Source organism: Ochotona princeps, chromosome 17, assembly GCF_030435755.1.
Source record: "Ochotona princeps isolate mOchPri1 chromosome 17, mOchPri1.hap1, whole genome shotgun sequence".
Classification (NCBI taxonomy): domain Eukaryota; kingdom Metazoa; phylum Chordata; class Mammalia; order Lagomorpha; family Ochotonidae; genus Ochotona; species Ochotona princeps.
The window spans coordinates 10,263,842-10,287,847 of record NC_080848.1 but is presented as its reverse complement, the minus strand read 5'-3'; the positions used below and the strand labels follow the sequence as shown (position 1 = coordinate 10,287,847).

The 24,006-nt window shown below is 43.0% G+C and overlaps 1 protein-coding gene across 5 annotated transcripts in view; it reads left to right on the top strand.

Annotated features, from left to right (window-relative positions):
• Nucleotides 1–24,006, top strand: part of HELZ (helicase with zinc finger) — a 142,245-nt gene that overhangs the window by 6,817 nt on the left and 111,422 nt on the right. For 2 of the 5 annotated variants that reach the window (XM_058676249.1, XM_058676246.1), the window contains exons 3-6: nucleotides 825–881; nucleotides 10,495–10,722; nucleotides 12,944–12,980; nucleotides 23,575–23,699. In XM_058676249.1, coding sequence (XP_058532232.1) covers nucleotides 10,513–10,722; nucleotides 12,944–12,980; nucleotides 23,575–23,699 — 372 coding nt within the window. In that variant the 5' untranslated portion in view covers nucleotides 825–881; nucleotides 10,495–10,512. The other 3 variants (XM_058676248.1, XM_058676247.1, XM_058676250.1) reach the window with 3 other exon arrangements.

Sequence of the window (24,006 nt, the reverse complement as noted above, 5' to 3'; positions counted from 1 at the left end):
ATGTGCAAGTCAGAGTTACAGACAAAGAGGGAGAGACAGATCTTCCATCCTCTGGTTCACTCCTCAGACGGCTGCAACACCCCACATGGGTGGCACGGGCCCAGATTTTTGGGCCATCTTCCACTGCTCTCCCAAGGCTACCAACAGGGAGTTGGAATGGAAGTGGAGCAGCTAGGACCCAGAGAGGTGCCAAGTGGGATGCTGGCATTCCAGGCAGCAGCTTTAGCCAGCATGCCATGACACTGGCCCTTGATTTGATCTTTTAAGGAAATATTTGTGAATTGAATGGATGTAGTTTTAGGGTTGGAATGGGTAGTAATGATATTGAGACACCAGTAGTTGAATTTTATGATTAAGCTGCACCTTTTATTTGCAATAGGCTTTCTGTAATTATCACCTTTAAGTCTCCTTGTAGCTCACAAGATAGCTGTTGGTGCAAATTTTGCGAAGTGGGAAATGTCGGCTTCAGTGGGAACTAACTAGCGTTCAAACACCAGATGAGTCAAGGGGTGAAGCTGGTGGCCTTCTTGACAAGCCTGTGCTCTGTAGCTAGTCTGTCTTCATTTCCAAATAAGGACATTTCGTCTTGGAGAAATGAAGTGATTTACCCAAGGCCACACCATCCAGTAGCAACATTAAGGCAGGCTTTTATCTCTGGTCTCTTATCTCAGGACTCTGGGTCCAGTGCTGGGTATGCAACATTTTACTGAACTGGGATGGACCAAAGGACGAGATGCTGTGACCATTGGATACAAATGCTTGGGAACTGATACATGGGCAGATGATGTTCTGTGTGTTTAAAAGCTGCCTTCTCTCTCTTTCAGAAATTATAAAGAGCTCTGATGGGCTATTTGGGTGATACCCAGTGCAGTGAACCGCAGGTGAGTAAGGTTTAGGAGCGACTCTGTAGAAAACAGGTACCCAGCAGCGCCTGAGAAAGAGGAGCGACTGAATGCCAGAAAGCCTGTCTGTCTAGAAGGGGTGACGTGGGGTAGGGTGCAGTGAGATCGGGTGATAGGAGAACCTGGCCTGAAGAGGCAAGTCCTCACCGATCAGCTACTTCTGGAGCAGACTCCCAGCAAACAGACTCGGAAGAGACTCTGCCCGCTACTTGGTCAAACTAGTTAGCCTGGAAAGTAAGGTAGGTTAATCTTCCATCTCGGTTCAGAATGCAAACTGCCCAGAGGCCCAGCTGGTCTGCGTGTGATTGCAACTTAAAAGACTGTTCAATTTTTGTGTCAACATTCTTGGGTGGCAGTCACCCTGTTCTCTGATGAACCTGGTTAAATATCGAATTGTTTTTCTCATTGTCTGTTGTCTTCGGTGTCACGAATGACAGTACGTGTGTGTGCCTGGCTGCAGCTACTGTATTAGTTCTTCAAATTATTTATCTTTTGCTGAAATGCTTGCTAGTTGAGGACAGTCTTTAAGATACAAGTATTTATTATATCACAATAATTAATTTTCTTGGTCCATTATAATATCTTGCTTTTGGTATTGAACTTGGAAACATGTAATGCTGCAGAAAAAACTCGCAATGATGTTTAACATTGTCCTTGTGGGATGCCAGTGGTAAAATTGTTTCTTGATGTGTTTTTAATATTAGTGTTTTGTTAGGTATATCTGTCTCCAGAAAGCTTCAGTTCTGATTTTGTTAAGATTTATTTATGTTTATTTGAAAGCCAGAGTTGCAGAGAGATAGAGGTTCTCCATCTTCTGACCCACTCCCCAAATGGCCGCAATGGCTGGAGCTGGGCCGAATTGAAGCCAGGAGCCAGGGGATCCTTCTGGGTCTCCCACTTGCATGCAGGGGCCCAAGGACTTTGCCATCATCTGCTGCTATCCCAGGCTATTAGCAGAGACATGAAGCGGAAGTGGAGCAGCTGGGACTTAAACCAGCGCCCATGTGGAATGCTGGTGCTGCAGGCAGAAGCTTAACTTGTTACACCAATGGCGGGGCTCCAAGCTTCAGCTCTTGATAAGGTGACTTGATATTCTGTTGTCTGTCCTCTGGCTGGGTAAGATCTCTAAGAGCATCACTAGCTGCTTGTTACCCAAAGAGCATAAGCTGGAGTTTTAAACAGTATGTTTTTGTAGTTAAAACACTCAGACACACTCAAAAAAAAACCTTTTTTTTTCCTAACTGTACTCAGGTCTCTTTCTCTTAGTTTTTACCTTAAACTCTTGCCTTTTTGTGTGCCTTTAGCAAATTGGCCTTGAGAATCCCAGTTCTGTAGACCTTCAGGGCTTAGATGAGGCTTAGGGTTTGGCAGCCTGCTGATTGTTAACAGTGGTTTGTTTCTGAAGAGATTTGTTGTTTTTTAGTGATTGTTCCACACAGAGTGGTGGGAGGCGATCAGAAAAGCACTAGAAGCAGTGTGCTGGCTTTTGAAGAACTAGGGTCTGGCCTAGTCATGTGTCATCCTGACCAAGGAGCACTGGACAGCTCTCAGTCATGGCCAAAGTGAACAGTGAGAAAGGAGAGGTGGTTTTCTGCTTGAGACTTGACCAAGGTTACATCCTAGAAACCCTGTGTTTCTGGGTGCGGTAAAACTTTATTAATGTTGAGTAAGTTGATTTGAAGTAAACTATTCAGTGTTTGTGTTACTACCTTAAAATAGTTGATTCTCTTTGATATGCTATTTCAAAATAACACTCATTTTAAGTTATAGTACATTGTAATATGATTTTAAAAAAAAATGATGATAGTGAAAGTGAAGCATTTCCGTGTTGTAGCTTTTACAGTTTTGTCATAGTATTTTTAGGGGTGCTGTGCCAGTTTACATGGCTAACATAGTCATGGATATAATCTGTTCCAGCATAAACTAGATAGAAATCCATTTTTTCCCCTTAGTTTCTTGCTAATTGAAATAGTGTAAAATGGCACTTGCAGGGGTGGGCGTTTGGCCTGGCAGTTAGGCTGTCATTGGGGTGTCTTAATTTCCTATTGGGGTGCCAGAGTTTTTTGAGTCCTGGCTCTGTTCTCCATCCCCTCTTCCTGCTACTACAGAGGCAGGAGTTGATGGCTCAAGGAACAAGTCCCTGCCGCCTACAAGGGGACACCCGGTTCAATTTTGTGCTCCTAGCAGCAGCCTGGCCTAGTCCTGAGTATTGTAGGCATTTGGGAAATGAACCAGTGGGTGGGAGATCAATCTTTCAAATTAATAAATGAAAAGGAAAAATGATATTTACATTGGTATGTAATGTTGAATTTTACTCCTTGTGTCTCTTCATTGTGAATTGTTTGGATCCTTTGCTATATTATGTGACAAACTATTGATAAGGTTTTGAATGGTCAGGCAAGTCTCACCAGCTGATGCCTAGTCAGTTATTAGGAAGATAAACAGGGCATGATTAGTGGAAGAGCTCATTAAAAGAGTACAAATGGTTAGTGATCCTGAGGATAATGGTTGGATTGGAACAGATGTTTTGTTTGAAGATTTTGATTCAGTAAGTGTTTGCTGGGCATCCACTCTGTGCCTTGGGTTACTGTACTTTGTGCTGGGTTGAAGAAATGGACTGCTGGAGGCATTCCCACTTGGGAGTTCTGGCTTGAGTTGTTCCTTTGTGGCTGCTTGGAGGGCTGAGCAGATCATTTCTGGATGTCTTTGACTTGTTCACATGTGCCAGGGTGCTGTGGTACACTCTTTCAGAAGCTCTGTTCTGAGGGATTGGAAGAATAATGAAGCATTATCCCTATTGCCAAGGAACTAAGCATCCAGAGAGGACAGGGGCACGAAAACAAAAAAAAGGGACGGAGGAATTTTTGAGGTGCTGTAAGAGACGTGTGCGAGTTTTGAATGGATGGAGTGATACTGCCCCCTTGGGGACATCCCAGAGCACTTCAGCTGGAGAGATTGCACTAAAGTTAAACCATCCTGAAAAAGAGAAAAAAGGAAAGAAGAGAATATTTTAGATGGAAATCTCTGGTGATGCCAGGAAACTGCATCTCCAGGTTACCTGATTCCTGGGATGGGATATGTCAAGGTACAGGATGGAAAGCAAGGCTTCCAAAAGGTCAGGGCTGGATTGTGGTGAGCTTATGGATGAATGTTAGAGATGGTGGTGAAGAGAAAGGTGGTAGAGGCAGAGCTGGTAGCAGTCCATGCGGGGCTGAGCTGAGCTGGTGGCCTTGGAAGGGAGGCGATGGCTTCCAGAGAGCTTGTGGAGGTTGAGTGGGAGGGGTGGTGGCCGGTTAGATGAGATAGGGTGGTGGGGTGGGGACAGCTGTGTATTCAAGTTGAAGGGGAGGTCGCAGTCACCATGGCTGAGTGGCTGGAAGAACAGGTCATCAGGAAGAGGGAATTAAGAGGTCCTAAGAACATTGGGAAAAGATGAATGTGGTTTTGATTATGTTAAGAACTAGTAGAAAGTTGAAACAAGATTTTTAAACTCACAAGAATTTTGTGGATTGACTGAGGGCAATGGTTAAGGAAATTGGGTGTCTTAAAGAATTAATGAGCTGTCACGATTCATTAAGTGAGCAAAGGGAAGCCTGAAGGTCCCTGATTCCCAGTACTGGTTTTCTTCTCTGACTCCCGCTGAGACATATTGAATCTTAGTGGCATTTCCTCAACTCAGGTAGCGTTGTCCCATCGGAAGTGGCATGCTTTGAGTGGGTGAAAGCCTTACTTCTTAATGGAAGTATTTTTGTTACGGAAACTTGAAGAGTATGCAAGTGCTTCAGAAAATTTGTGGAAAAATAGAATTAAAAGATAAGCTTATTTTGGTGCCCCCCTCCCCAAATTGAATCCCATGCATGTGAAAGGAAAATACATATTTTTTGAAAAGTTTGCATGAATTTCAAAAATTTGTTTCACTAAAGCTTTTAAAATCTGTGGTTCAAACACACACACACACACACACACACAGTACCTGATAGAAATAATTCCCATCTTCCAACTTAACAGTTGTCAATATTGTTTCATCTTTATTGTTTTATCAATATTGTTTCATCCTTATCAGTTACCTTGAAGATAAAATGTTTTGGTGACACTAAATTTTATGTATTTACAAATTAGGAGAGTAGAATGTCTATAGGAGGCATGCTCCTGGGCTTTCAGAATGGGATCCAGAGTAGAGTGGACCAGGGTCCTAGACTGTCTCAACTGTATAGCTTTAGGAAAGCTACTTAAGCCTCCTCATGATAAGGAAACTTAATGCTTGTTAAACACAGAAGAATTAAACAAGCAAACAAAACAAAAAGTTAACTTCACCACTTTTTTTTCTTTTTTAGCTTAACTGATTTTCATTTTTACTTAAAGGCAGACACAGAGACAGAGCCAGACATCTGGTTTACCCTGCAGATGTCCACAGCAGCCAAGCTGTGTGAGGCTGAAGCCCGCAGCTCAGATCCGAATCTGCATCTACCGTGTGGGTTTCGGGAACCTGGGCACCCCAGCCATCGTTTGCTGCCTCGCTCGGTGTAGGTTAGCAGTAAGCTGACCCGGAAGTGGAGTTGGGTGGAACTCCAGAACGGGGTGAATGTTCCAGATGGCTGTGTTGGCTGCCATGCCAAATGCCTGCCTGTCACTTCCATAATTTAATGACCTTTTGATTTTTGAAATAACTTCAGATTTACAAGAAGTCTCAGGTAGAGGTTAGCATTCCCATGTACTCTTTACCTGTTACTGACATCTTCCATTTCCACAACACATTTGTCAAATTTAAGAAGCCATACTTGGCATATTAATATTAATTAAATTTCAGGCTTTTATTTAATTTTGCCAGTTTTTCCACCAGTGTCTTTCTGGTCCAGAGTCGATCCAGAATCCTACACTGAGTGTAGTGGTTAAGCCTTCTTAATCTGTGGGGTGGGACATTTTCTTTGCTTTTTTTTTTTTTAAAGCATTCTTTCTTTTTTTAAAAATTTATTTATTTTTATTGCAAAGTCAGATCTATCTATCTATCTATCTATCGATCGATAGATAGATACGAGGAGAGACAGAGACGAACATCTTCCGTCCGGTAATTCACTCCCTAAGTGACCGCAATGGCCAGTGTTCCCCCGATCTGAAGTCAGGAGCCAGGAACCTCCTCCAGGTCTCCCACGTGGGTACAGGGTCCCAAGGCCTTGGGCTATCTTCGACTGCTTTCCCAGGCCACAAGCAGGGAGCTGGATGGGAAATGGAGCTGCCGGGATTAGAACTGGCGCCCATATGGGATCCCGGCGTATTCAAGGCGAGGACTTTAGCTGCTAGGCCACGCCGCTGCGCCCTCTCTTTGCTTCTTACCACAATTTTAACTGCTGTCTCACATGCCTACCCTGAAAATCTAAATTTCTAAAAAATTGCCTTACTAGCTAAAATCGAGACTGAGAGAAATCCATTACTGCTTTTTCCTAACACATTTTTTTCAGAAGGGCCGGAGCCTGCCTTTACTGGAGATAGCCCTCTTAGTTTCAGTAATTCCCAATGATTTCCTGAAGAGTTTAAGCCTCTTGAATCATTCAACATGTTCATTAATCAATAAAGATATGAATACACAAGAAACATGTGGAGTATACTGAAAGGCTGGCTTCTAGGAAAGGTTGTTGCTTGCCCAGAAAATTTTATTACAATAAAACGTTTTCCATTCTTGTATCTCTTCATGTTTCCTTCCAGATTGTCTGTGTGGACATAACTATCATAATCCAAAATAGTGACGTGTTTAAAATAAGACATAAATCAGTGTTAAAAAAAGCTCACAATTGCACAATTAGAATATCAGTGTGCCACCACCACCTTGAAGGCCGTCTACAACTGACCAGCAGGTGATAGTCTAGAAGTACTTTCAAACCATGAAATTCGGAACAGTTTCCTGCAGAAAAAGTGTTTAGAATAGGGGCTATTGGGAAGATATGAAGTAATAGAACAGCAAGTTACAACATAAGATATGTGGTGGTAATCCCGGTTTGTAAGTAAAAACAAGCAGAATCTAAAATACACATGCTGTACGTTTTTGACCTGTTAAGACACCTTGAGACGGCCTGCTTTCCATCTCAAGGGTGCTGGGATTTGGGTCCCGGCTGTGCTGCTGAGTCCAGTGTCCTGCTAGTGCACACCCTCTCGCCCTCTTGGGAAACCTGGGTCTAGTTGAGCTTCTGGCTTTGGCCTGGCTCAATCAGCTCTGGCTATTTCAGGTATTTGCAGAATGAACCAGTGAATGGAAGGTTTTGTCTGTCTGCCTTTCAAATAGTATGAAAACAGGGCCCAGCTTAATGGCTTGATTGGCTAATCTTCTCCCTTCAAGCGCTGGGATTCCTGATAGGCACCAGTTTGTGTCCTAGCTGTTTCATTTCCCATCCAGCTCCCTGCTTGTGGCCTGGGAAAGCAGTTGAGGACGGCCTAAAAAAGCCTTGGCACCCTGCACTTGCATGGGAGACCCAGAAGAGGCTCCTGGCTGCTGGTTTTGAATTGACTCAGCTCTGGCCATTGCAGCCATCTGGGGAGTGAACCAGCAGATGGAAAATCTTGTCTCTCCATCTCTTACCAGAGTTGCCTTTCCAATAAAATTAAATAAATCTTAAAAAAAAAAAGACCAAGAAAACAACAAAACAAAACCCCAAATCCCAAAAAACAAATAAACCCCAAGAATATGAAAATAAATAGAAACTAAAAAAATTCAATTTCCTTGTTTTTCTCATTCTGGTCATTAAAGCTAATAGTGGAGGATTCATCTAAATAGTATGTGTTTAAAACATTTTGCTGGATTTCATTTATTCAAGAATTTAGGGGAATTTACCTCTTGGAAAAAGTTTCACAATAAATATGATTGATGACATTAATTTTTTGGTTGATGACTTTAGATTTTAGCTTTCTTAATGGTTTTAATCTATCTTTAATGCGTCTTGTACATGCAGGGATTTTATGTGTTAGAGAAAAAAATAAAATCTGGCTGAATATAAAACACAGTAAAATAAATAGAACTTTGAAGAATTACTTTTGCCTGTGTATCCTATAGGACATCACAGATTCTAATTTTGTGTAAAAGCAGATCAATTTAAAGGTAAAACAGCATCTGGGTTTACGACTTAACATCGTATTGCCAAATGGATTTGGTACAGGACAGACAGTTCTTGGAATATATGGTGTTTAGGTTTATTTTTGGTCATTTCTTTGGGAAATCCAGTTAAAATACTTAATGGTTTGAGTGAATTGGATGGCTGTCAAGAGGTTAGGAATGGGATAAACCATAGCTTCTGTTTATAAAATGATTGTATTGGACACATAAGGAATCTTATAGGACATATTTAATCCAAGATAATGTGATCTGTTTATCCAAGATAATGATGACTAAGAGGTCAGATAATTCCACAAGTAATGTTTGCTTTGTTCTCAGAGAAGTAGGTCTTGGTGTGTCGGTTAAAAGTTGAGTAAGATTTTGGGCCAGGCAGGAGAGGAAAGGCTGTAATGGTGAGGAGGGAGCAGCGTCCCGACATTTGGGGGCGGGCAGGGGTGGGAAGGTATGGCGTTGTGGGGAGAGTGAAGGGGAGGCCGAAGGCAGGCTGTGGGTGTCCCCAATAGGAGCCAGGACATCATTTTATAGGCATTCTGATGTTACTGAGCCATCTCTAGAGTGAAGGTTTTTAACCAAGTCCTTCCTTCCAGCAGAATTGTGATGGCAGCCACACTGAGCTCCAAGGCCCTGCTGCCCAGGGCCTGGGGACCTGTTCTGACACACCACCTCTCCACACTCCCCTGGGCCAGGGTGTGGGCTTATTTTTTTTTTAAGATTTATTTATTTTTATTGGAAAGGCAGATGTACAGAGAGGAGGAGAGACAGAGAGGAAGATCTTCCGTCTGATGATTCACTCCCCAAGTGACTGCATTGGCTGGTGCTGTGCTGATCCGAAGCCAGGAACTTCTTTCTGGGTCTCCCACACGGGTGCAGGATCCCAAAGCTTTGGGCTGTCTTCGACTGCTTTCCCAGGCCACAAACAGGGAGCTGGATGGGAAGTGGAGCTGCCGGGATTAGAACCTGCGCCCATATGGGATCCTGGTGTGTTCAAGGCGAGGACTGTAACCACTACACTATCGCGCCGGGCCTGTGGGCTTATTTTTAAAAGGTTTCAGTCTGGCTTGTCTTTCTTTTGCCACAGCATTTGCTTTGTAGTAGAGTCTTGTTTTATGATGATGATAGTTGCTATAATTAGTAATGTATTAGGCTTAGTTAAGGACAACTAACAAAAAAAATCTCCTTTTTTTTCTAGTAATTTTGGTAAAATTTTTGTTTCATCACCTGTGTAAAGAAAATCATTGGTTTATATATATTTATCTGCTGGTCCATTCCCCAAGTTGTTGGCTGCATCAGAGCTGAGCTGAGCCAGGAGCTAGGAGCTTCTTCCAGGTCTCTCAAGTGGGTGCAGGGTCCCAAGGCTTTGGGCCATCCTTGACTGCTTTCCCAGGCCACAGGCAGGGAGCTGGATGGGAAGTGGAGCAGCTGGGACACGAACCAGCACGCATATGGGATCCTGGTACATGCAAGGGAAGGACTTTAGCCACTAGGCTACCGCACTGAGCCCCTTCATAGACTTCTTTTGCAGGCATTGTGTGTTAGGAGTGTATTTAGGTCTTGTAGCTTAGATTTTAGATTTATCAGTAAGAGCCTTTCTCAGAAGCTTTAGCAAAAGTCTCATTGTCTCTTTTGGGGTCACATGTCCTTTTCTGAGCCAGTAAACTGAGAGCTGTGAGGCTCCTCCTGGTCAGTTTGGTGTGGCATTCATAGCTTCTCCTACCCCTCTGACACACTATGAATCTCAGCCGTGTATTTTTTCCGCTTGGTGATTTGCTTGTTCTTTTTCTCCAAGCGCTCTCCCTATTCTCTGGGTAGTGAACTACCGCTCAGCCTTGGAGGTCAGCTCATGCCCTTAGGTGTGTGGTGTAAGTCTGTCTGGGAATTACTCTTTTGTGCTTAGCTTCTCCTGCTGGAGTCTGAGTTTCTTGAAAGCAGTGAAAGTGGGTTCCATATTTGCATCCACTGCCACTGGCTCCAGGCCTGGCCCTCAGGAATTGTATTAATAGACATGTCAGGCTTCCTTCTTACATAGGTTTCAAATTGGTGGCAGATTAAATTGGTATGGATTTGATTTTCGGCAGTAATAGTCACAGAATTATGAGACTGAGTTTTGGAGGTTTGAGCATGAGATATTTTTATACTTTGGGTTAAAAAGAAGGAAATCCTTTCTGGATTATTCCACTTCCTGGTATTGAAAAGCATTTCATTTATATGTTTTCCCCAGTTACAAATTGCCCCAGTTGCAAATTTTGTATACCATTGTTGCATACCTGGCTTTTGGTTGACATTTTGCTTGGATCTTAGTGAAGACTGTGGAATATGATCAGGGAGGTATAGATGTTGTAGCCTCAATAGCTGCTTCTTAGCCTTGACTTTGATCAAAGGACTAGTTGAGAGTAACTGTTCAGATAATTAAGCCCGCTGAGATTGTAATAGGGCAAGACTCGTAATTAATACAGTTTTATTCCTCTCTTCCTTATTCTTTCTGCCCATCTGTAGGGTTTTTGTTCCTGAGTCATGGAAGACAGCAGAGCTGAGAAGTCATGTGAACAAGCCTGTGAGTCCCTGCAGAGGCAGGACTATGAGATGGCCCTCAGGCACTGCACAGAGGCCCTGCTTTCTCTCAGCCAATCTCCCATGGCTGACTTCCCTGGGCCGTGTCCCCTGGAGATAGAACGCATCAAGATCGAGAGTCTCCTCTACAGAATCGCCTCATTTTTGCAACTGGTGGGTAGACATGGTTGGTAACCTGCTGTTGAACCATGGAAAATGGCTCTTTCTACCAGGTGGGGACCAGAGCTGGTCACTCCCTATCTTGTATAAGTCAGGTCAATCTGGACTAAAGGGATGTAAGTGGAATCTTTGTTGGCAGCGTCTGTTTTTATTGAAACCGTGGAAATGGAACTACTTGTGAAGCATTTGTGAATGAGTCATTCTTTCACTAGATATAATACGTGCCAGACACTGGCCTAGGAAGTTGGTGTATACATTGATGAAAAGTGGAGGAAAATCCCCCTTAGTGGGAGTAACACCAAAAGTAGACATTAAAAACAGTTTTCATGGTTCAGATATGGTGACCACGTGAGAAAAGAACAGAGCTAAGAAGATTGGAAGTAATGGGTCAGAGATGGGCTTGGCGTACTCTTTGACAGAGAGGTCAAGGTGGATCAAAGGACGTTAGTAGGTGAGACGTGGAAATCTGGAGAAACAGATTTGTAGGGAATGGAGCAGTCAGCGCAGAGGCCCCGAGATGGAAGCACGCTTGCTGTGTTTGTGTTGAACAGTTGGGAGGCCGGGGTGGCTCCCACAGGGCAGAAGAGGGTGGGGGAAGAGGGCTGGAGTGTGGGGGACTTGTGTCACTCTGAAGCTCTGGGTTTCTGTTCTCTGGGGGGCACTGGGCACAGATGTGATGTCATCTCATTTCACAGGAGTGCTTTGGTTTTTGTGTTGAGAACAGCCTCGAGAAGGGCAAGAGTGGATGCAAGGAGACATGTTTGGAGGCTGTTGGAAGAATCCAGTCCTGAGAGGACGGTGGCTGAGACCAAAGTGAGAGTAGTAGGCATAGTGACAGGTTGTGGTCTCTAAGTTAAAGGTAGAAACAATAGGATTTCCTATAAGTGTGGATGCAGGGAATGAGAGAACAGTCGTGGTCACCTGCCTTAGCCTTTGTTTTTGTCTGAGCAGTTTCTTCGATTGAAGTCAGAAAGCTGTAGCTGTGGATTTATGGAAGAAGGTGGGAGTTTAGTTTTGGACCTGTTGAGTTCTAGATGTTGTTTAGATAATCCTGCTAAGACATTGTACCAGTAGTTGCATTTGCAATATGGAGTTGGAGGAGGAAGGAATGTGAGTCTGGGGTGTATAAAGTCTAAGGCCCCAGTGGGGCTGGGGAGTTTTGTAGTTTATCCACATCAAAAGAGAAGAGGCCCAAGGGCCTAGTCTTCTGTTACAACAGTGCAAAGAGATTGGAGAGAAGAGGAGGAACCAGGAACTCAGTGTCCATACCAGTCTGGAAGTTAAACTAGAGTAAGTAAGGTGGCCTGCTCGCCATTGAAGAAATTGCATGTTTTAAAGTCAGTGATTGTTCAGCTTGTCTACCAGGGTTGTGAGTGAAGATGTGATGGTGTGTCTTCAGTGGGCCTGTGTGTCTGTGTACTGAACTGGCTATAGTGGAAGTCACTGATAACCTTTAAGAGTGGTTTCCTTGGATTATTGGGAGAAAATCTAATTTAAAAAGAGCTTAAAAGAGAATGAGAAGGGAGTGATGAAAATGTTAATATAGACAGTTGTTGGTGAGTTTTGCCACACAGAAGCACATATACATTCATACAGAGAGCCAGAAAAGAAAAGTAACTAGTGAGAGAGTGAAGTCATGAGAACAATCTTAAATGGGAGAAATAGCAGCATGTTTGTTTATAGGGATAAAATGGCCAAAGGCAAAACTTAGTGATGTAGGAGGAACCGGAGGCTTGCTGGAGTGGTGTGCTTGGGTAGGGGTAGAGCACATCTGGGTACGTGGCAGGACTGATTGTAAACAGGAAGATAGGTAGCCCACCTGCCACAGCCAGAAGGAAGACAGTGTGTGTGTGGGAGTGGGTGGGCGTGGTAGTGACCGTGCACAGCAGTTCTCTACTGCTGGCTTGGGTTTTCTTAGTAAAAGCTTTCACTGCCTGGAAGGAGGTCTGGTGAGGTGGAAGTTAGAGGGAGGTGAGAAGTGAGGGCATGAGCCAGTGGAGTAGGGGACCCACTCTGGCATTTACCTGTTGTGTTGTATAACTCCCAGAACTCCAGGGTTAGCTTTGTTCCTTGAATGTTTAATTTACATCAATGAACATTAAATTTGCATTAATAATTTAACATTTGAAACAAACGCAAGCTTTTCTCTAATTCCATCTCTGTTGAAAGCAGCTCTTGAATGACTTAGGTTTACCTTGTGTCTTTTATTTTACAGAAAAACTACGGGCAAGCTGATGAAGACTGTAGGCATGGTATGTTTGAAAAAGGGCCTCTTTTCTGATTTGAAGATTTTGAATTATTTAATTGAGCAATGTTTAAGGTTTGATTCTTTATCAGTTAATTTCAAGTGTTTACAATGTGGTGACTGATGGGAGTGATGGTTTTCCTGCTGTGACAGGTGCACAGGGGTGGGGTTCTCCTGTTACTTCCCTAGGAACACTCATAGTGTGTCCTTGCAAAGTTTGTGTGGGTATTTCCAGCCAATAGGAGCAAAGCTAAAGAAAAATAGCTTATATTGAGCGAGACCTTGGGGTACTCAAAATGCTTTGCTTTTATGGATGTTGGCTGTGAGGGTGATTAGATGACCAAAAAACCCCTCACTGTGTACTTAAGTGCATTTCTTGATAGATGCCCTGTGTTCTAATAAAATGTTTTAAAAAATGTTATGCTTGAACAGGTGGGCCTCCTTACCCCTGCTAGGATGCTTTCCCTCTTTGTCAGAGTGTCCTTAGGGAGAAGACTCTGGTCAGAATGCCGTTCAGTGTTGTCCTGTTTCCTTTTGGGAGGGAAGTTGAGACTCTTGCCCTTGAGTGGTCAGGGTGAGGATCCTTTGCAGGAGTCCTTTCACCATTCATCCTTTCCTCAGTGAATGTGGCCGTTTCCCTCGGGCTGAGCTAGGGACACGTGGGAGGAGAGCGCCATGCTGAGTCGCATATTCTTGGTGCAAGTGTTGGCATTTCTGTGACTTGTATGTAGAATGCTTAATTGATCCAGAATATGAAGTTGTTGGGAGTGTTGAAAATAAGTTTCCTAATATGCTTCAAGTAAACACTTTGAAAGGCATTTTTTTTTAAGATTTATTTATTTTTATTAGAAAGGCAGATACACAGATAGGAAAGGAGACAGAGAAAGATCTCCCATCTGTTAATTCACTCCACAATGTCCGGAGCTGGGCCAATCCAAAGCCAGGATCCAGGAACTTCTTCCAGGTCTCCCATGTTTGTGCAGGGTCCCAAAGCTTTGGGCCATCCTCGACTGCTTTCCCAGGCCACAAGCAGGGAGCTGGATGGGAAGCGGGTTGGCTGGAATTAGAACCAGCGCCCATATGGGATCCTGGTACGTGCAAGGCAAGGACTTTAGCTAATATTAGGCTACTGTGCCGGGCCCCAAAAGCCTTTTTTTTTTCTTTTAAATCTTATAGAACCATATTTCATCATCCTGTGGTGTATTCAACGTAATTTGAGTGTTCATTGCAGACTCAGTGGCCTCTTTGAGATCCTTGCTTCATAGAATTGTGTGGTTTGGGGATGAACTAGAATGGATGGGGTTAACTAGCACAGTCTTTCTTGAAAGAAAATTACTAAGAAGCACATAGTAGTAGATAAATGTGAGGAAAGGTGGAACTTCTTCCTTTATCTGAAGAGATCATTGTTACTAGTTTGCTGTATCTTCCGCCTCTCATTCTCTGTAGTGTATTATTGTCACAAAGTAGTCAGCTTTGTAAATATTAAGCACACTGGCTTACCTAGGTATCTAACTTAACCACACTAACTCCAGTTGTTCTTCCGTCCACAGTGAGGGTGTGCTGTTGATGGACATTCAGGTGGCTCTGCACATCTAGTTATCATCATAAATGGTCCTGTCATAAACCTGCATTCTTCGTTGTTTGTCTTTGTTTCTGTGGAGTAGTCTTCAGTGTTGGATTTCCATGTTTAGAGTATGATTGATCCGTTTGAAATGCACATGCCTCCAAGAGTGTGTGAGGATGCTGGTGTTCTGGAATTTCCCTCTACTGAAACTGACAGTCTTAAAATTTTGTGTGTCTCCTGTGTGAGAAATAGTCCTTTCTTTCATTCTCACTTCTCTGAGTACTAGTGAAGTTGATGTGGTCTTCTAATTTTGGAGATGTACACACAAAAATCCCAGAAGCTTAGATGGCTTGCAGAAGGTTCAGGAAAGCAAACGCTATAGGTGGAGGGGAGTGTTGCATTTTTCTATTAATTGCCTACTTAGCCCTTTAGAATTAGGTTCTATTTTACAACTACTGAATTACCAAAGTAAAAGTTTAATCCTTATCTAAGATAAATTTGTAATGCGATGAGCATCCTCTTGTTGTGTTGGATGAGTATGAGCTGGAATGCAATATGTTTATACCCTTTGACCCATTAATCTCATTTCTGGGATGCTATCCCAAGTAAATAATGTAAAAGAAGGAAAAAGTTAGACACAAGGCGATATCCATCGCAGTGCAGTGTGTAAAAGTGGAAAATTGGCCAGCTGTACACTTTCGGAAAAGAGTTAAATTAGTTAAACTGTGTGCATTCCTGGTTCCCCTTATGTAATTAGGAAGAACATGGAGAATGCTTATTTTTTTAAATGTGCAGAAACAGTAAATATAAACTTGTTCATTTGAAGTAAACATTTCGAAATATTGGTCAAGATTATGGTTGCTAGTTCTGCTTTTACACATAGATTTTCTTTTTTTAATTTTGGTACTGCTGTCTTAACGTGAGAGAAAATCCCGTGAGTGCGCCTGTCAGTGATAGAGCGTAAGCCGACGGCTGCGTCTTCGGTTCTTCTTGATGCTTTTCCCTGTGCTCAGAGGCTCCCGGGGATCGCTCCTGTCTCAGGCTCCCCCGGCCCCACCCTTCTGTGTTTGCGTCTTGCATGTGGTGCTGTCCTGATGTTTGTTCTCCTGCTTCCCGTTTACTGGTTTACAAGGCCTGGGATTCTCAACATGTCTCATTGCGACTACCCTCCCCTCATGTTTGCCGCTTCTGACCTGCTGCGGGCAGGAATGCAAACTAGAGGTCTTTCTTTGTCACAGAATTAAAAAACATTAAATAGTTTTACTATGACAGACTTAAAAAGATAGGAAAAAAAAAAAGGAAATGCCTAGTATATTAGGCATTCATATTCCCAAAACCAAAATCGAACCGTGAACTTTTGCTATGTTAAAAAAAATTATAGATCTGATATTTCCCTCTAAATAATTCAGTGTGCATCTGTAAAAGTAAGGCCATGACTGCATAATCATAGTATTATTAACCTCATAAAATTGACAATAATTCTCTACTTTTATATAAAACCTAGTCCATAATTAGATCTACCTGGTTGTCCCCAAAATGTTTTGTATGCCTGATTTGTTTAAACCAAGATCTAATCGAGGGTCATAGAATTTTAAAGTTGGAATTGCACCTTAAATAAATAGGCTCTGGACGAGTGTTCCGGGCTGTCTTGAAAGCACGATGCCTGATGTTTCAGTAAGGGTTCAGTGGCGGTTTCTGGATTGAAAGCATTGTTAAGCTCGTGACCCAGGGCAGGGGAGGAGGTTAGGTACTTTTACCGCCAGGATATAAACTGTGCTTGGCATTGTAGAAAAACTTGCATGAAATTATCTTTTGCTGCCTTTGAAATACTCATTATATGGGGAATGTAAAATTTTTTTATACCAGCAAGATGAATGAGGTAAATGGAGAATTGGTTTACTCTCCAAATGGCTGCTGAGGCTGGAGCTGAACCAATTAGTAGCCTGGAGCCAGAGCTGCCTCATGGTGTCCCATGAGCAGTGTCTCAAGGCTTTTGGGCCATTCTCAACTGCTTTTTCAGACCACAAGCAGAGAGTTGGATCAGAAATGGAGCAGCTGGAACTTGAACTGCTACCCATGAGGGATGCTGGTACTGCAGGTAGAAGTTTAACCTTGTACGCCATGGCACCAGTACCAACAGTACAGTTTTTTAAAAATCTATTTTGAACTGGGGACAAAAAAATTTTTTTGAAAGATTTATTTTGTTTTTATTGCGAAGTCAGATATACAGAGAGGAGGAGAGACAGAGAGGAAGACCTTCCATCCAATGATTCACTACCCAAGTGACTCAGTGGCCGGTGCGGTGCCAGTCTGAAGCCAGGAGCCAGGAACCTCCTGTAGGTCTCCCACATGGGTGCAGGGTCCCAAGGCTTTGGGCCGTCCTCCACTGCTTTCCCAGGCCACAAGCAGGGAGCTGGATGGGAAAGCAGGGCTGCTGGGATTAGGACTGGCACCCATATAGGATCCTGGTACATGCAAGGTGAGGACTTTAGCCACTAGGCTGCCGTGCCGGACCTTACATATTTTCTTTTTCTTCTTTCTGCATATGGGGGAGGGGGGCATACAAGAGGAGAAACCATGCCCACCTTCCCAACCACCACATGACCCGAGGAATGATGAACTGCCACCCAGTGTCACCCCGGGGTCTCTGTTATGGAGCATTTTTTGAGGGTTCTGCTCATGTGGTTTTGAGAGTCCTGAGATGCTGTTGATATCACTGTCCCAAGGATGAGGAAATCTGTCCAAGGTCAATAGCTGTCATAGTCTACCTCTGAGTCTTCACTGGCTCAGAAATTTGCTGTCAAGCTTCACTGTTGTTCAGTTTGTTCTGCCCTCCATCCTCAGCATACTAGTGGGTGTTGCTGCCCCGCTGAGCCCTCCCCAATGCACGTTCTGCCCTCATGTACCACAGGGGGAGCTGCAGTCCAGTCGAAGCGATCCCCAGTAATCCTCACTGAACTGGTCCCCCAGCTCCGGTTCCTGTGCCTGCCAACATGTGCAATGGACTGGTCCGATCTGTCCCATAACCCATTGAGATCTTGTATATATCATTGGACATTGAAGCCTAACTCAACCCAACCAACTCCACCTTCCAGCCCACACTCTTGCCAGCCAGTGCCACCACCTGTCCAGCCAGGCCTGCCCCCAGTCGTGGTCCTCACACACACCAGTAGGAGTTGTAGTCCATCAGAGAGGAGCCCACAACCTCCCCACTTGAGCCACTCCCTGCATCGGATCTTGCTTTCTCCAGGTGATTCTGCAGTCTAGCTTGATAGGACTTGCCCCTCTGTCCCAGCACTTGCCAGCTACTGGTGCTGTGGCAAAGCCCAACCCACTTGGCCTTACTCTGGCTCATGCCTATATCAGTGGATACAATTGGTTAACCTACTCTGGCTCTCTCCCTAACCCAGTTAACAGTTAACATGTAGGCCAACAGGTGTTGTAGCCCTGCCCAGCCTGGATTGCCTTCAGTTCAAAAAAATTCAAAGATTTATTTATTTTTATTAGAAAGGCAGGTATCAGAGAAAGAGACAGAACTTCTGTCTGCTGGTTCACTACCCAAGTGGCCGCAACGGCTGAAATTGAGCCAATTCAAAGCCAGGAACTTTTTCTGTGTCTCCCACATGGATGCAGGGTCCCAAGACTTTGGGCTGTCCTCAGCTGTTTTCCCAGGCCACAAGGCCGGGAGCTAGATGGGAAGTGGAGTAGCTGGAATATGAACTGGTGCTCATATGGGATTCTGGTGCAGGCAAGGCGAGGATTTAGCCCCTAGGCTGTTGCGCTGAGCCCCAACAGTACAATTTTAACTTTAAAGCTTAGTGCCTACCTTAGTAGGCTAAGAGAGAAAATGACAGATTAAACGCCAAATATTGAAAGGAGGAGATAGCAGGGATTTAAGAAAGAGAATAAATAGTGCTTGTATTTGAAACTGTAGATGAATGTCTATCGAAGATTTATTTTATATATTTGAAAGAGAGAGTAAGGATGGGAGAGAAGTATATTTTCCAGAATGATGGAATGGTACTTTCTCTCTGCTAGTACAATCTTCCATTGGTTTCAGTGACAAGGGCTGGAAACTCCATCTCTGTCACCCGTGAGGGAACAGATGCCCATGTATTTGGGCCATCATCTGCTGCCTTCCCAGATGCATCATCAGGAAACTGGACGGGAAGTGGAGTGGCTGAGACTTGAACTGCTCTGATGTGGGATGCGTGTGTCGCAGGTGGTGACTTAACTCACTATGTTGAAACACCAGCCCCTGGAGAGGAGATGTTTAGCGGAGGTCTAGAATAGCTACTTGTGAGTAGTGTTAGGTGGTTTCAGTTTCCATGTGCACTGTATAAAGGGGACATGTTTTCTACAAAGATAGGGAGGGCTGACATGCTCCTTTGTTTGAGAGCCTGTTCATGTGCTGTTATGGACCTTCTGCCTAATGTGAACGAGACATTTATTGCTGAAAGTGAAGACTGACATTTGACAAGGGAATTTATTTTCATTCTTGGTTCAGTTCCGGAAGTGTTGGTTCTGAGTGATTTTATCTAAGCAGTGAGTGGTTTTACTTCATTAATAGCTTAAAGACTTACTTTTTTTTTTGAGAATTTTAATTAAGTACCTTAATTAAACGAAGGTCTTCAATAAAAGACTTCGGAAAAAACTAAGACTTTGATAAAACAAATTCATATAATCATGCTCCTGAAAAAATACGTAGTCAAAATTTATAGTATTTTAAGCTTTTTGTAGAAAGATTTATTTCTATTGGAAAGGCAGATCTACAGAGAAAAGGAGAGAGAGAAAAAGAGTGAGTGTGCTTTATCTGCTGGTTCATTCCCCAAAGGCTTCAATGGCTGGAAGCCAATCTAAAGCCAGGAGCCAGGATCTTCCTCCTGGTCTCCCACATTGCGCTGGGTCCCAGGGACTTGAACAATATTCCAGTGCTTCTCAGGTCCTAAGCAGGGAGCTGGATTGGAAGAGGAGTAGCCAGGTCTTGAGCCAGTACCCATACAGGATGCTCGTGCTACAGGTAGAGGATTAACTAGCTAAGCCATTGTGCTGGCCCCCAAGTTTGTTTTAGATTACTTTTCTTGGGGTGAGTGTTTATGTGTGCTGGGAGGCAGCAGGTAATAATTCAAGAGCTTGAACCCCTGCCTTTCCGGTAGGAGGCCTAGATTGAGTTCTGGGTTCCTGGATTCATCCTGGCCTATTCCTGGCAGGGGAACTTGAGTAGGAACCCAGTGATGGAAGCTCGCTCTCTCTGTGTCGTTCAAACAAAATGAATTAAATAAAAGTTTTAGAAAAAGATTACTTTGCTCATTGTAGATAATTCTTTATGAGGAAGAATTGCATTTTTTAATCGTTAATTCTCTCCTTGTATTGGTCAGAGACTATTGAACCCTAAGAATATTTTTATTAAAACAGGTAAATGAATACCTCGTTAGTATTACTCAGTTTCTAGCCCAAAACGTTGCAACGCAAGAAGCACTTCAAGTCTATAGATCTACAAAACAGTGCCGAGAAGGTCCCCCCCTTCTGGGACCCTGGGATGGGTGGGAGGCTAGGTGGAGCTTCTCCCTTTATCTCCCCCCTTCCCCAGATACAGAAAAAAAAAAAAGAATGTGGAAACAATGGTTTTACCCACTTTCCTGTAGCCTTGACCCTTTGTGCCCTAATCAGCTATGTAAAGATGATCACAATAAAGTAATAATTAAAACAGAAAAGGAGTACCGAGGTTTCAGTGCTGTTATAAGGCAGAGGCCTAAGGTGTGCAGAATTTCCTTTTTTGTGACTCTCAGGCGACAGGAAACACCAGTTCAGTCTGAGATCGTGGGTAGGAATGGAAATTGTCCCCAGGAAACTGGACTTCTTGACAGTTATGAAGGTTAGATTGTATGTTAATGTCATCTCTTTTGGCAAATTCAGTTATTATAGTTGAGACAAGTTTAGTATCTGACATCTTTTAAACTTTTTAATGATGATGAAGTTAATAAAGGATCAGTTTACAGCATTGCAATTTAATTCTTTCACATGATACTGTGAAAAAATGTTTTTTTATTTGTAATTATTAACTATTTATCATAGTTCTCCATCTGGACTCCTTTAGGACATAAACAGAATTTATGTCCCTTAGAATATAAACAGATTTTTCTGCCTTCTGCCTGGACCGGAGGGCTGGGAGGCACAGGGCTCCTCTCCGGGGCCGTGGCAGCCCAGGCAGCCCTCGTGGAAGCAATAAAGCTCTTCCCTGAAAAAAAAAAAAAAAAAGAATATAAACAGATTTGCATTTAAAGGACCCAGTTTGAAGAAAGTTTCTTGGTATTGCTTATTGTCTCAAATAGAAAAGGGAAACACATAAACTGAGTTATTCAAACACCAGTGGAGGAACCTTTGCAGAATAAAACTCAGCAGCTGCCTTAGACAAAGCCAAAGAGCTCTGAGAGGTGTTCGTGAGACATTGTGTGTGTCAATACTCTTTAAACATGACATTTTCATCTGGGGTTGAAGTAGTCTCACGTTTCATTCTCTTGTGGTTTTCAAGTATTGACAAGTGGTTCCTCAATATCCCAGTTACTGAAAAGGAACAAGGGATAATTCCCAACACTGCTCTTATATTTTGAAGGAGAGGTTGATATTGATGGAACTCTTATACAGAAGGCTTTGCTAGTCACTTCATGTAATTGTAGTCTGCAGAAATATATAGAAATAGTCAGTAATTACAGATAAAAAGCAGGGTTAATTTTGGCCACCTGCTTATCAACGGACAAAACATGCTTTGCAAAATGTCACTTAGTTGGACATCAGTTGTTTTTCCTCAGAGAATTGTCATTGCATTATCTCATTGGATCACCGTGACAGATTTATACACATCTCTATTTTAGGATGGCCGCTGTGAGAGCCAGAGAGCTGAAGTGACATGCCCAGGGCCATGTTTGAATAGTGTTAGGGATAGTAAGTTGGAGGCAGTTGTGAGCTTACCTTGGACTTTATAAGATGCTCAAAACTTTTTATTTAAATATTTATTTGTTTATTTGAAAGGTTGAGGGAGGAACGGAGGAAAAGAGGAAAGGGTGTGGGGGAGAGAGAGATCTTGCATCTACTGATTGACTCCCCCGTTGATCACAAAAGACCCCAGGCTAGGCAGGGTCAAAGTGTCGAGCCAAAATTCCATTTGGGTCTCTTGTGTGGCTGCAGATCCCATGGATTCTGGGCATTTTCTGCTGCATTCCCAGGCACATTAGCAGGGAGCTAGATTGGAGGTGGAGCATCTATGACTGAACTGGTGCCCATATGGGATGCCAGCATTGCAGGTAGCAGTTTAAACAACTGTATCACAATGCCAGTCATTCAAGACATTTTTAGACATTTTTACATGGTATTTTATTGAAGTTGCCCATTACTTGGAATGATCTATTGGCAGTTGAATAGGTGAGTAGATTATAATGTTGATGGAGTGAGAAAGTCAACTGGCCCAAGGATGTTTTAAAAAAAGAAGCTTGTTGCGATAGTATTTGTAATAGTTAAAGTTGGAATCCTAGGAGTACAGTGAATTAAAGTTCTACTGGAGACTCTTGTGACCCTTATGAGTGCAGATTTGTCCTCGTCCCCAGATGGCCACAAATGGAGCTGAGCTCATCTGAAGCCAGGGGCCAGGAGCCTCTACCAGGTCTCCCATGTCAGTACGTGGGCCATCCTCCACTGCTCTCCCAGGCCACAAGCAGAGAGCTGGATGGGAAGTGGAACAGCTGGGACAACACGAACTGGTGCCCACATGGCATGCCCGTGCTTACAGGTGGAACATTAGCCTGTCAAGCCACTATGCAGGCCCCTTTACGTAGATTTTTATTAGTTCTGTTGTAATGTTTGTATAATAAAGATTGAACAGGAGTATACATTCAGTAAAACCAAAGTAAATATATTATGAAAGGAATCAGTGGGCTTTAAATAGAGTTGTATGTTACACTTCAACATTGCCTTGAAAATCATTTGGAAAATTGCAGTTTCCAAAATATTTTCTTCCAGCAAATCATTTTCTTGCAAAGAAAGCTGAAGTTTAAACAAACTAAGAATAGATTTTTGGAGTTGGCAGTGAAGAAAAGCAGTTTCTTCGAGAAATCTTAAAATGACATGACAAAAATTAATGTGTTTTGTGTTGTTAGAAATAAATGATTCTTGTGATTGTATTAAATTTAATATGCAAACACTTGTAAACAATTTGGATAGCATTTCCTGTGGTTATTGGGCAGTTGGATTTTTTAGTTAATTATGCTAGTGTTGATAATGGCTAATTTAATTGTTCAGGGATATCTCGTTGAGATTTGCAGTTTCTTAATTTAATGGAAAGGGTCTTGTGCTTTAAAAAAATAGTATGAACTTTATTCAGCTAATGTGTAATTTAAAAAAGGCCTCATTTACAAAGAAACTCAAGTTATAGTATTGTTCACTGGAGAACTTTCTTTTTTTTGGGTAAATATTAATTATTTGAAAGGCAGAGTAAAGGGAGAGAGATCGAGAGATTGAGATCTTTCATCTGCTGGCTCACTCCCAAAATCCCTGTCAGAGCCAGTCTGGATGAGGCTGAAGCTTGGATTCAGGAACTCCACCTGGGTCTCCCACGTGGGCAGGAGGGACTCAGTTACTGGAGCCATCATCTGATGCTGCCAGCTGCATTCATCGGAGTGGAAGTTGCAGGTGGGACCGGACCTGGATCCCAGGCACTCAGAGATGGGAGGACATCATCCCGTGGGATGGCTTAGCCCACTGTGCCACGACACGCTCATCGCCACTAGAGAGCTTTCAGATTCAGTTTCCATGTGGTGTGATGCTGACTGACTGTAGACTGCATTAGGTTTGATATATTCATTGCTACATTTGTGTTCTTTCATACATGTCTTGGACAGAACTGAATCATCATTACTTTCCTTTAGTGGTTGAAGTTACTCTCTTAGCATATAAAAAGTCATACTTGTGAAAATGCATGGATGTTAAAATCAACAAGAGTGTGTTGAATGCTCTGTGGTTAACGGTCACCGTTGTCTCATGGCAGTGCTGGGAGAAGGACTGGCCAAGGGCGAAGGGGCCTTCCGGGCCATGCTTTGCTGCATGCAGCTGAAGGGAAAGTTGCAGCTGGTCTCTGCCATCCTCGCCAAGTCTCTGACTGGAGAGTCCCTGGTACGTTGCTGAGCTCTGCTCTGAATTCTCAAAACTGGATTTGTGTTGGTAACTAGGGGTTACTGTGTTTCACATCTGTTCTTCCCCACCCCTTGCAAACAGATGCCATGAATGTCTTTAGATACTCATTTCTGTTGAACAAATTGATGTTTAGTCATTTGATTTCTATAGCTTGCAATAACATACACTAAATTCCAAATACTCGTATAAATTTGAAACTAAAATGATGTGATTTTTAAAAAGACATCTGAACCTGGTGATGTTTTTGGGTGCTAAAATGCTCTTGTGGACATGCAGCTTTCTTACA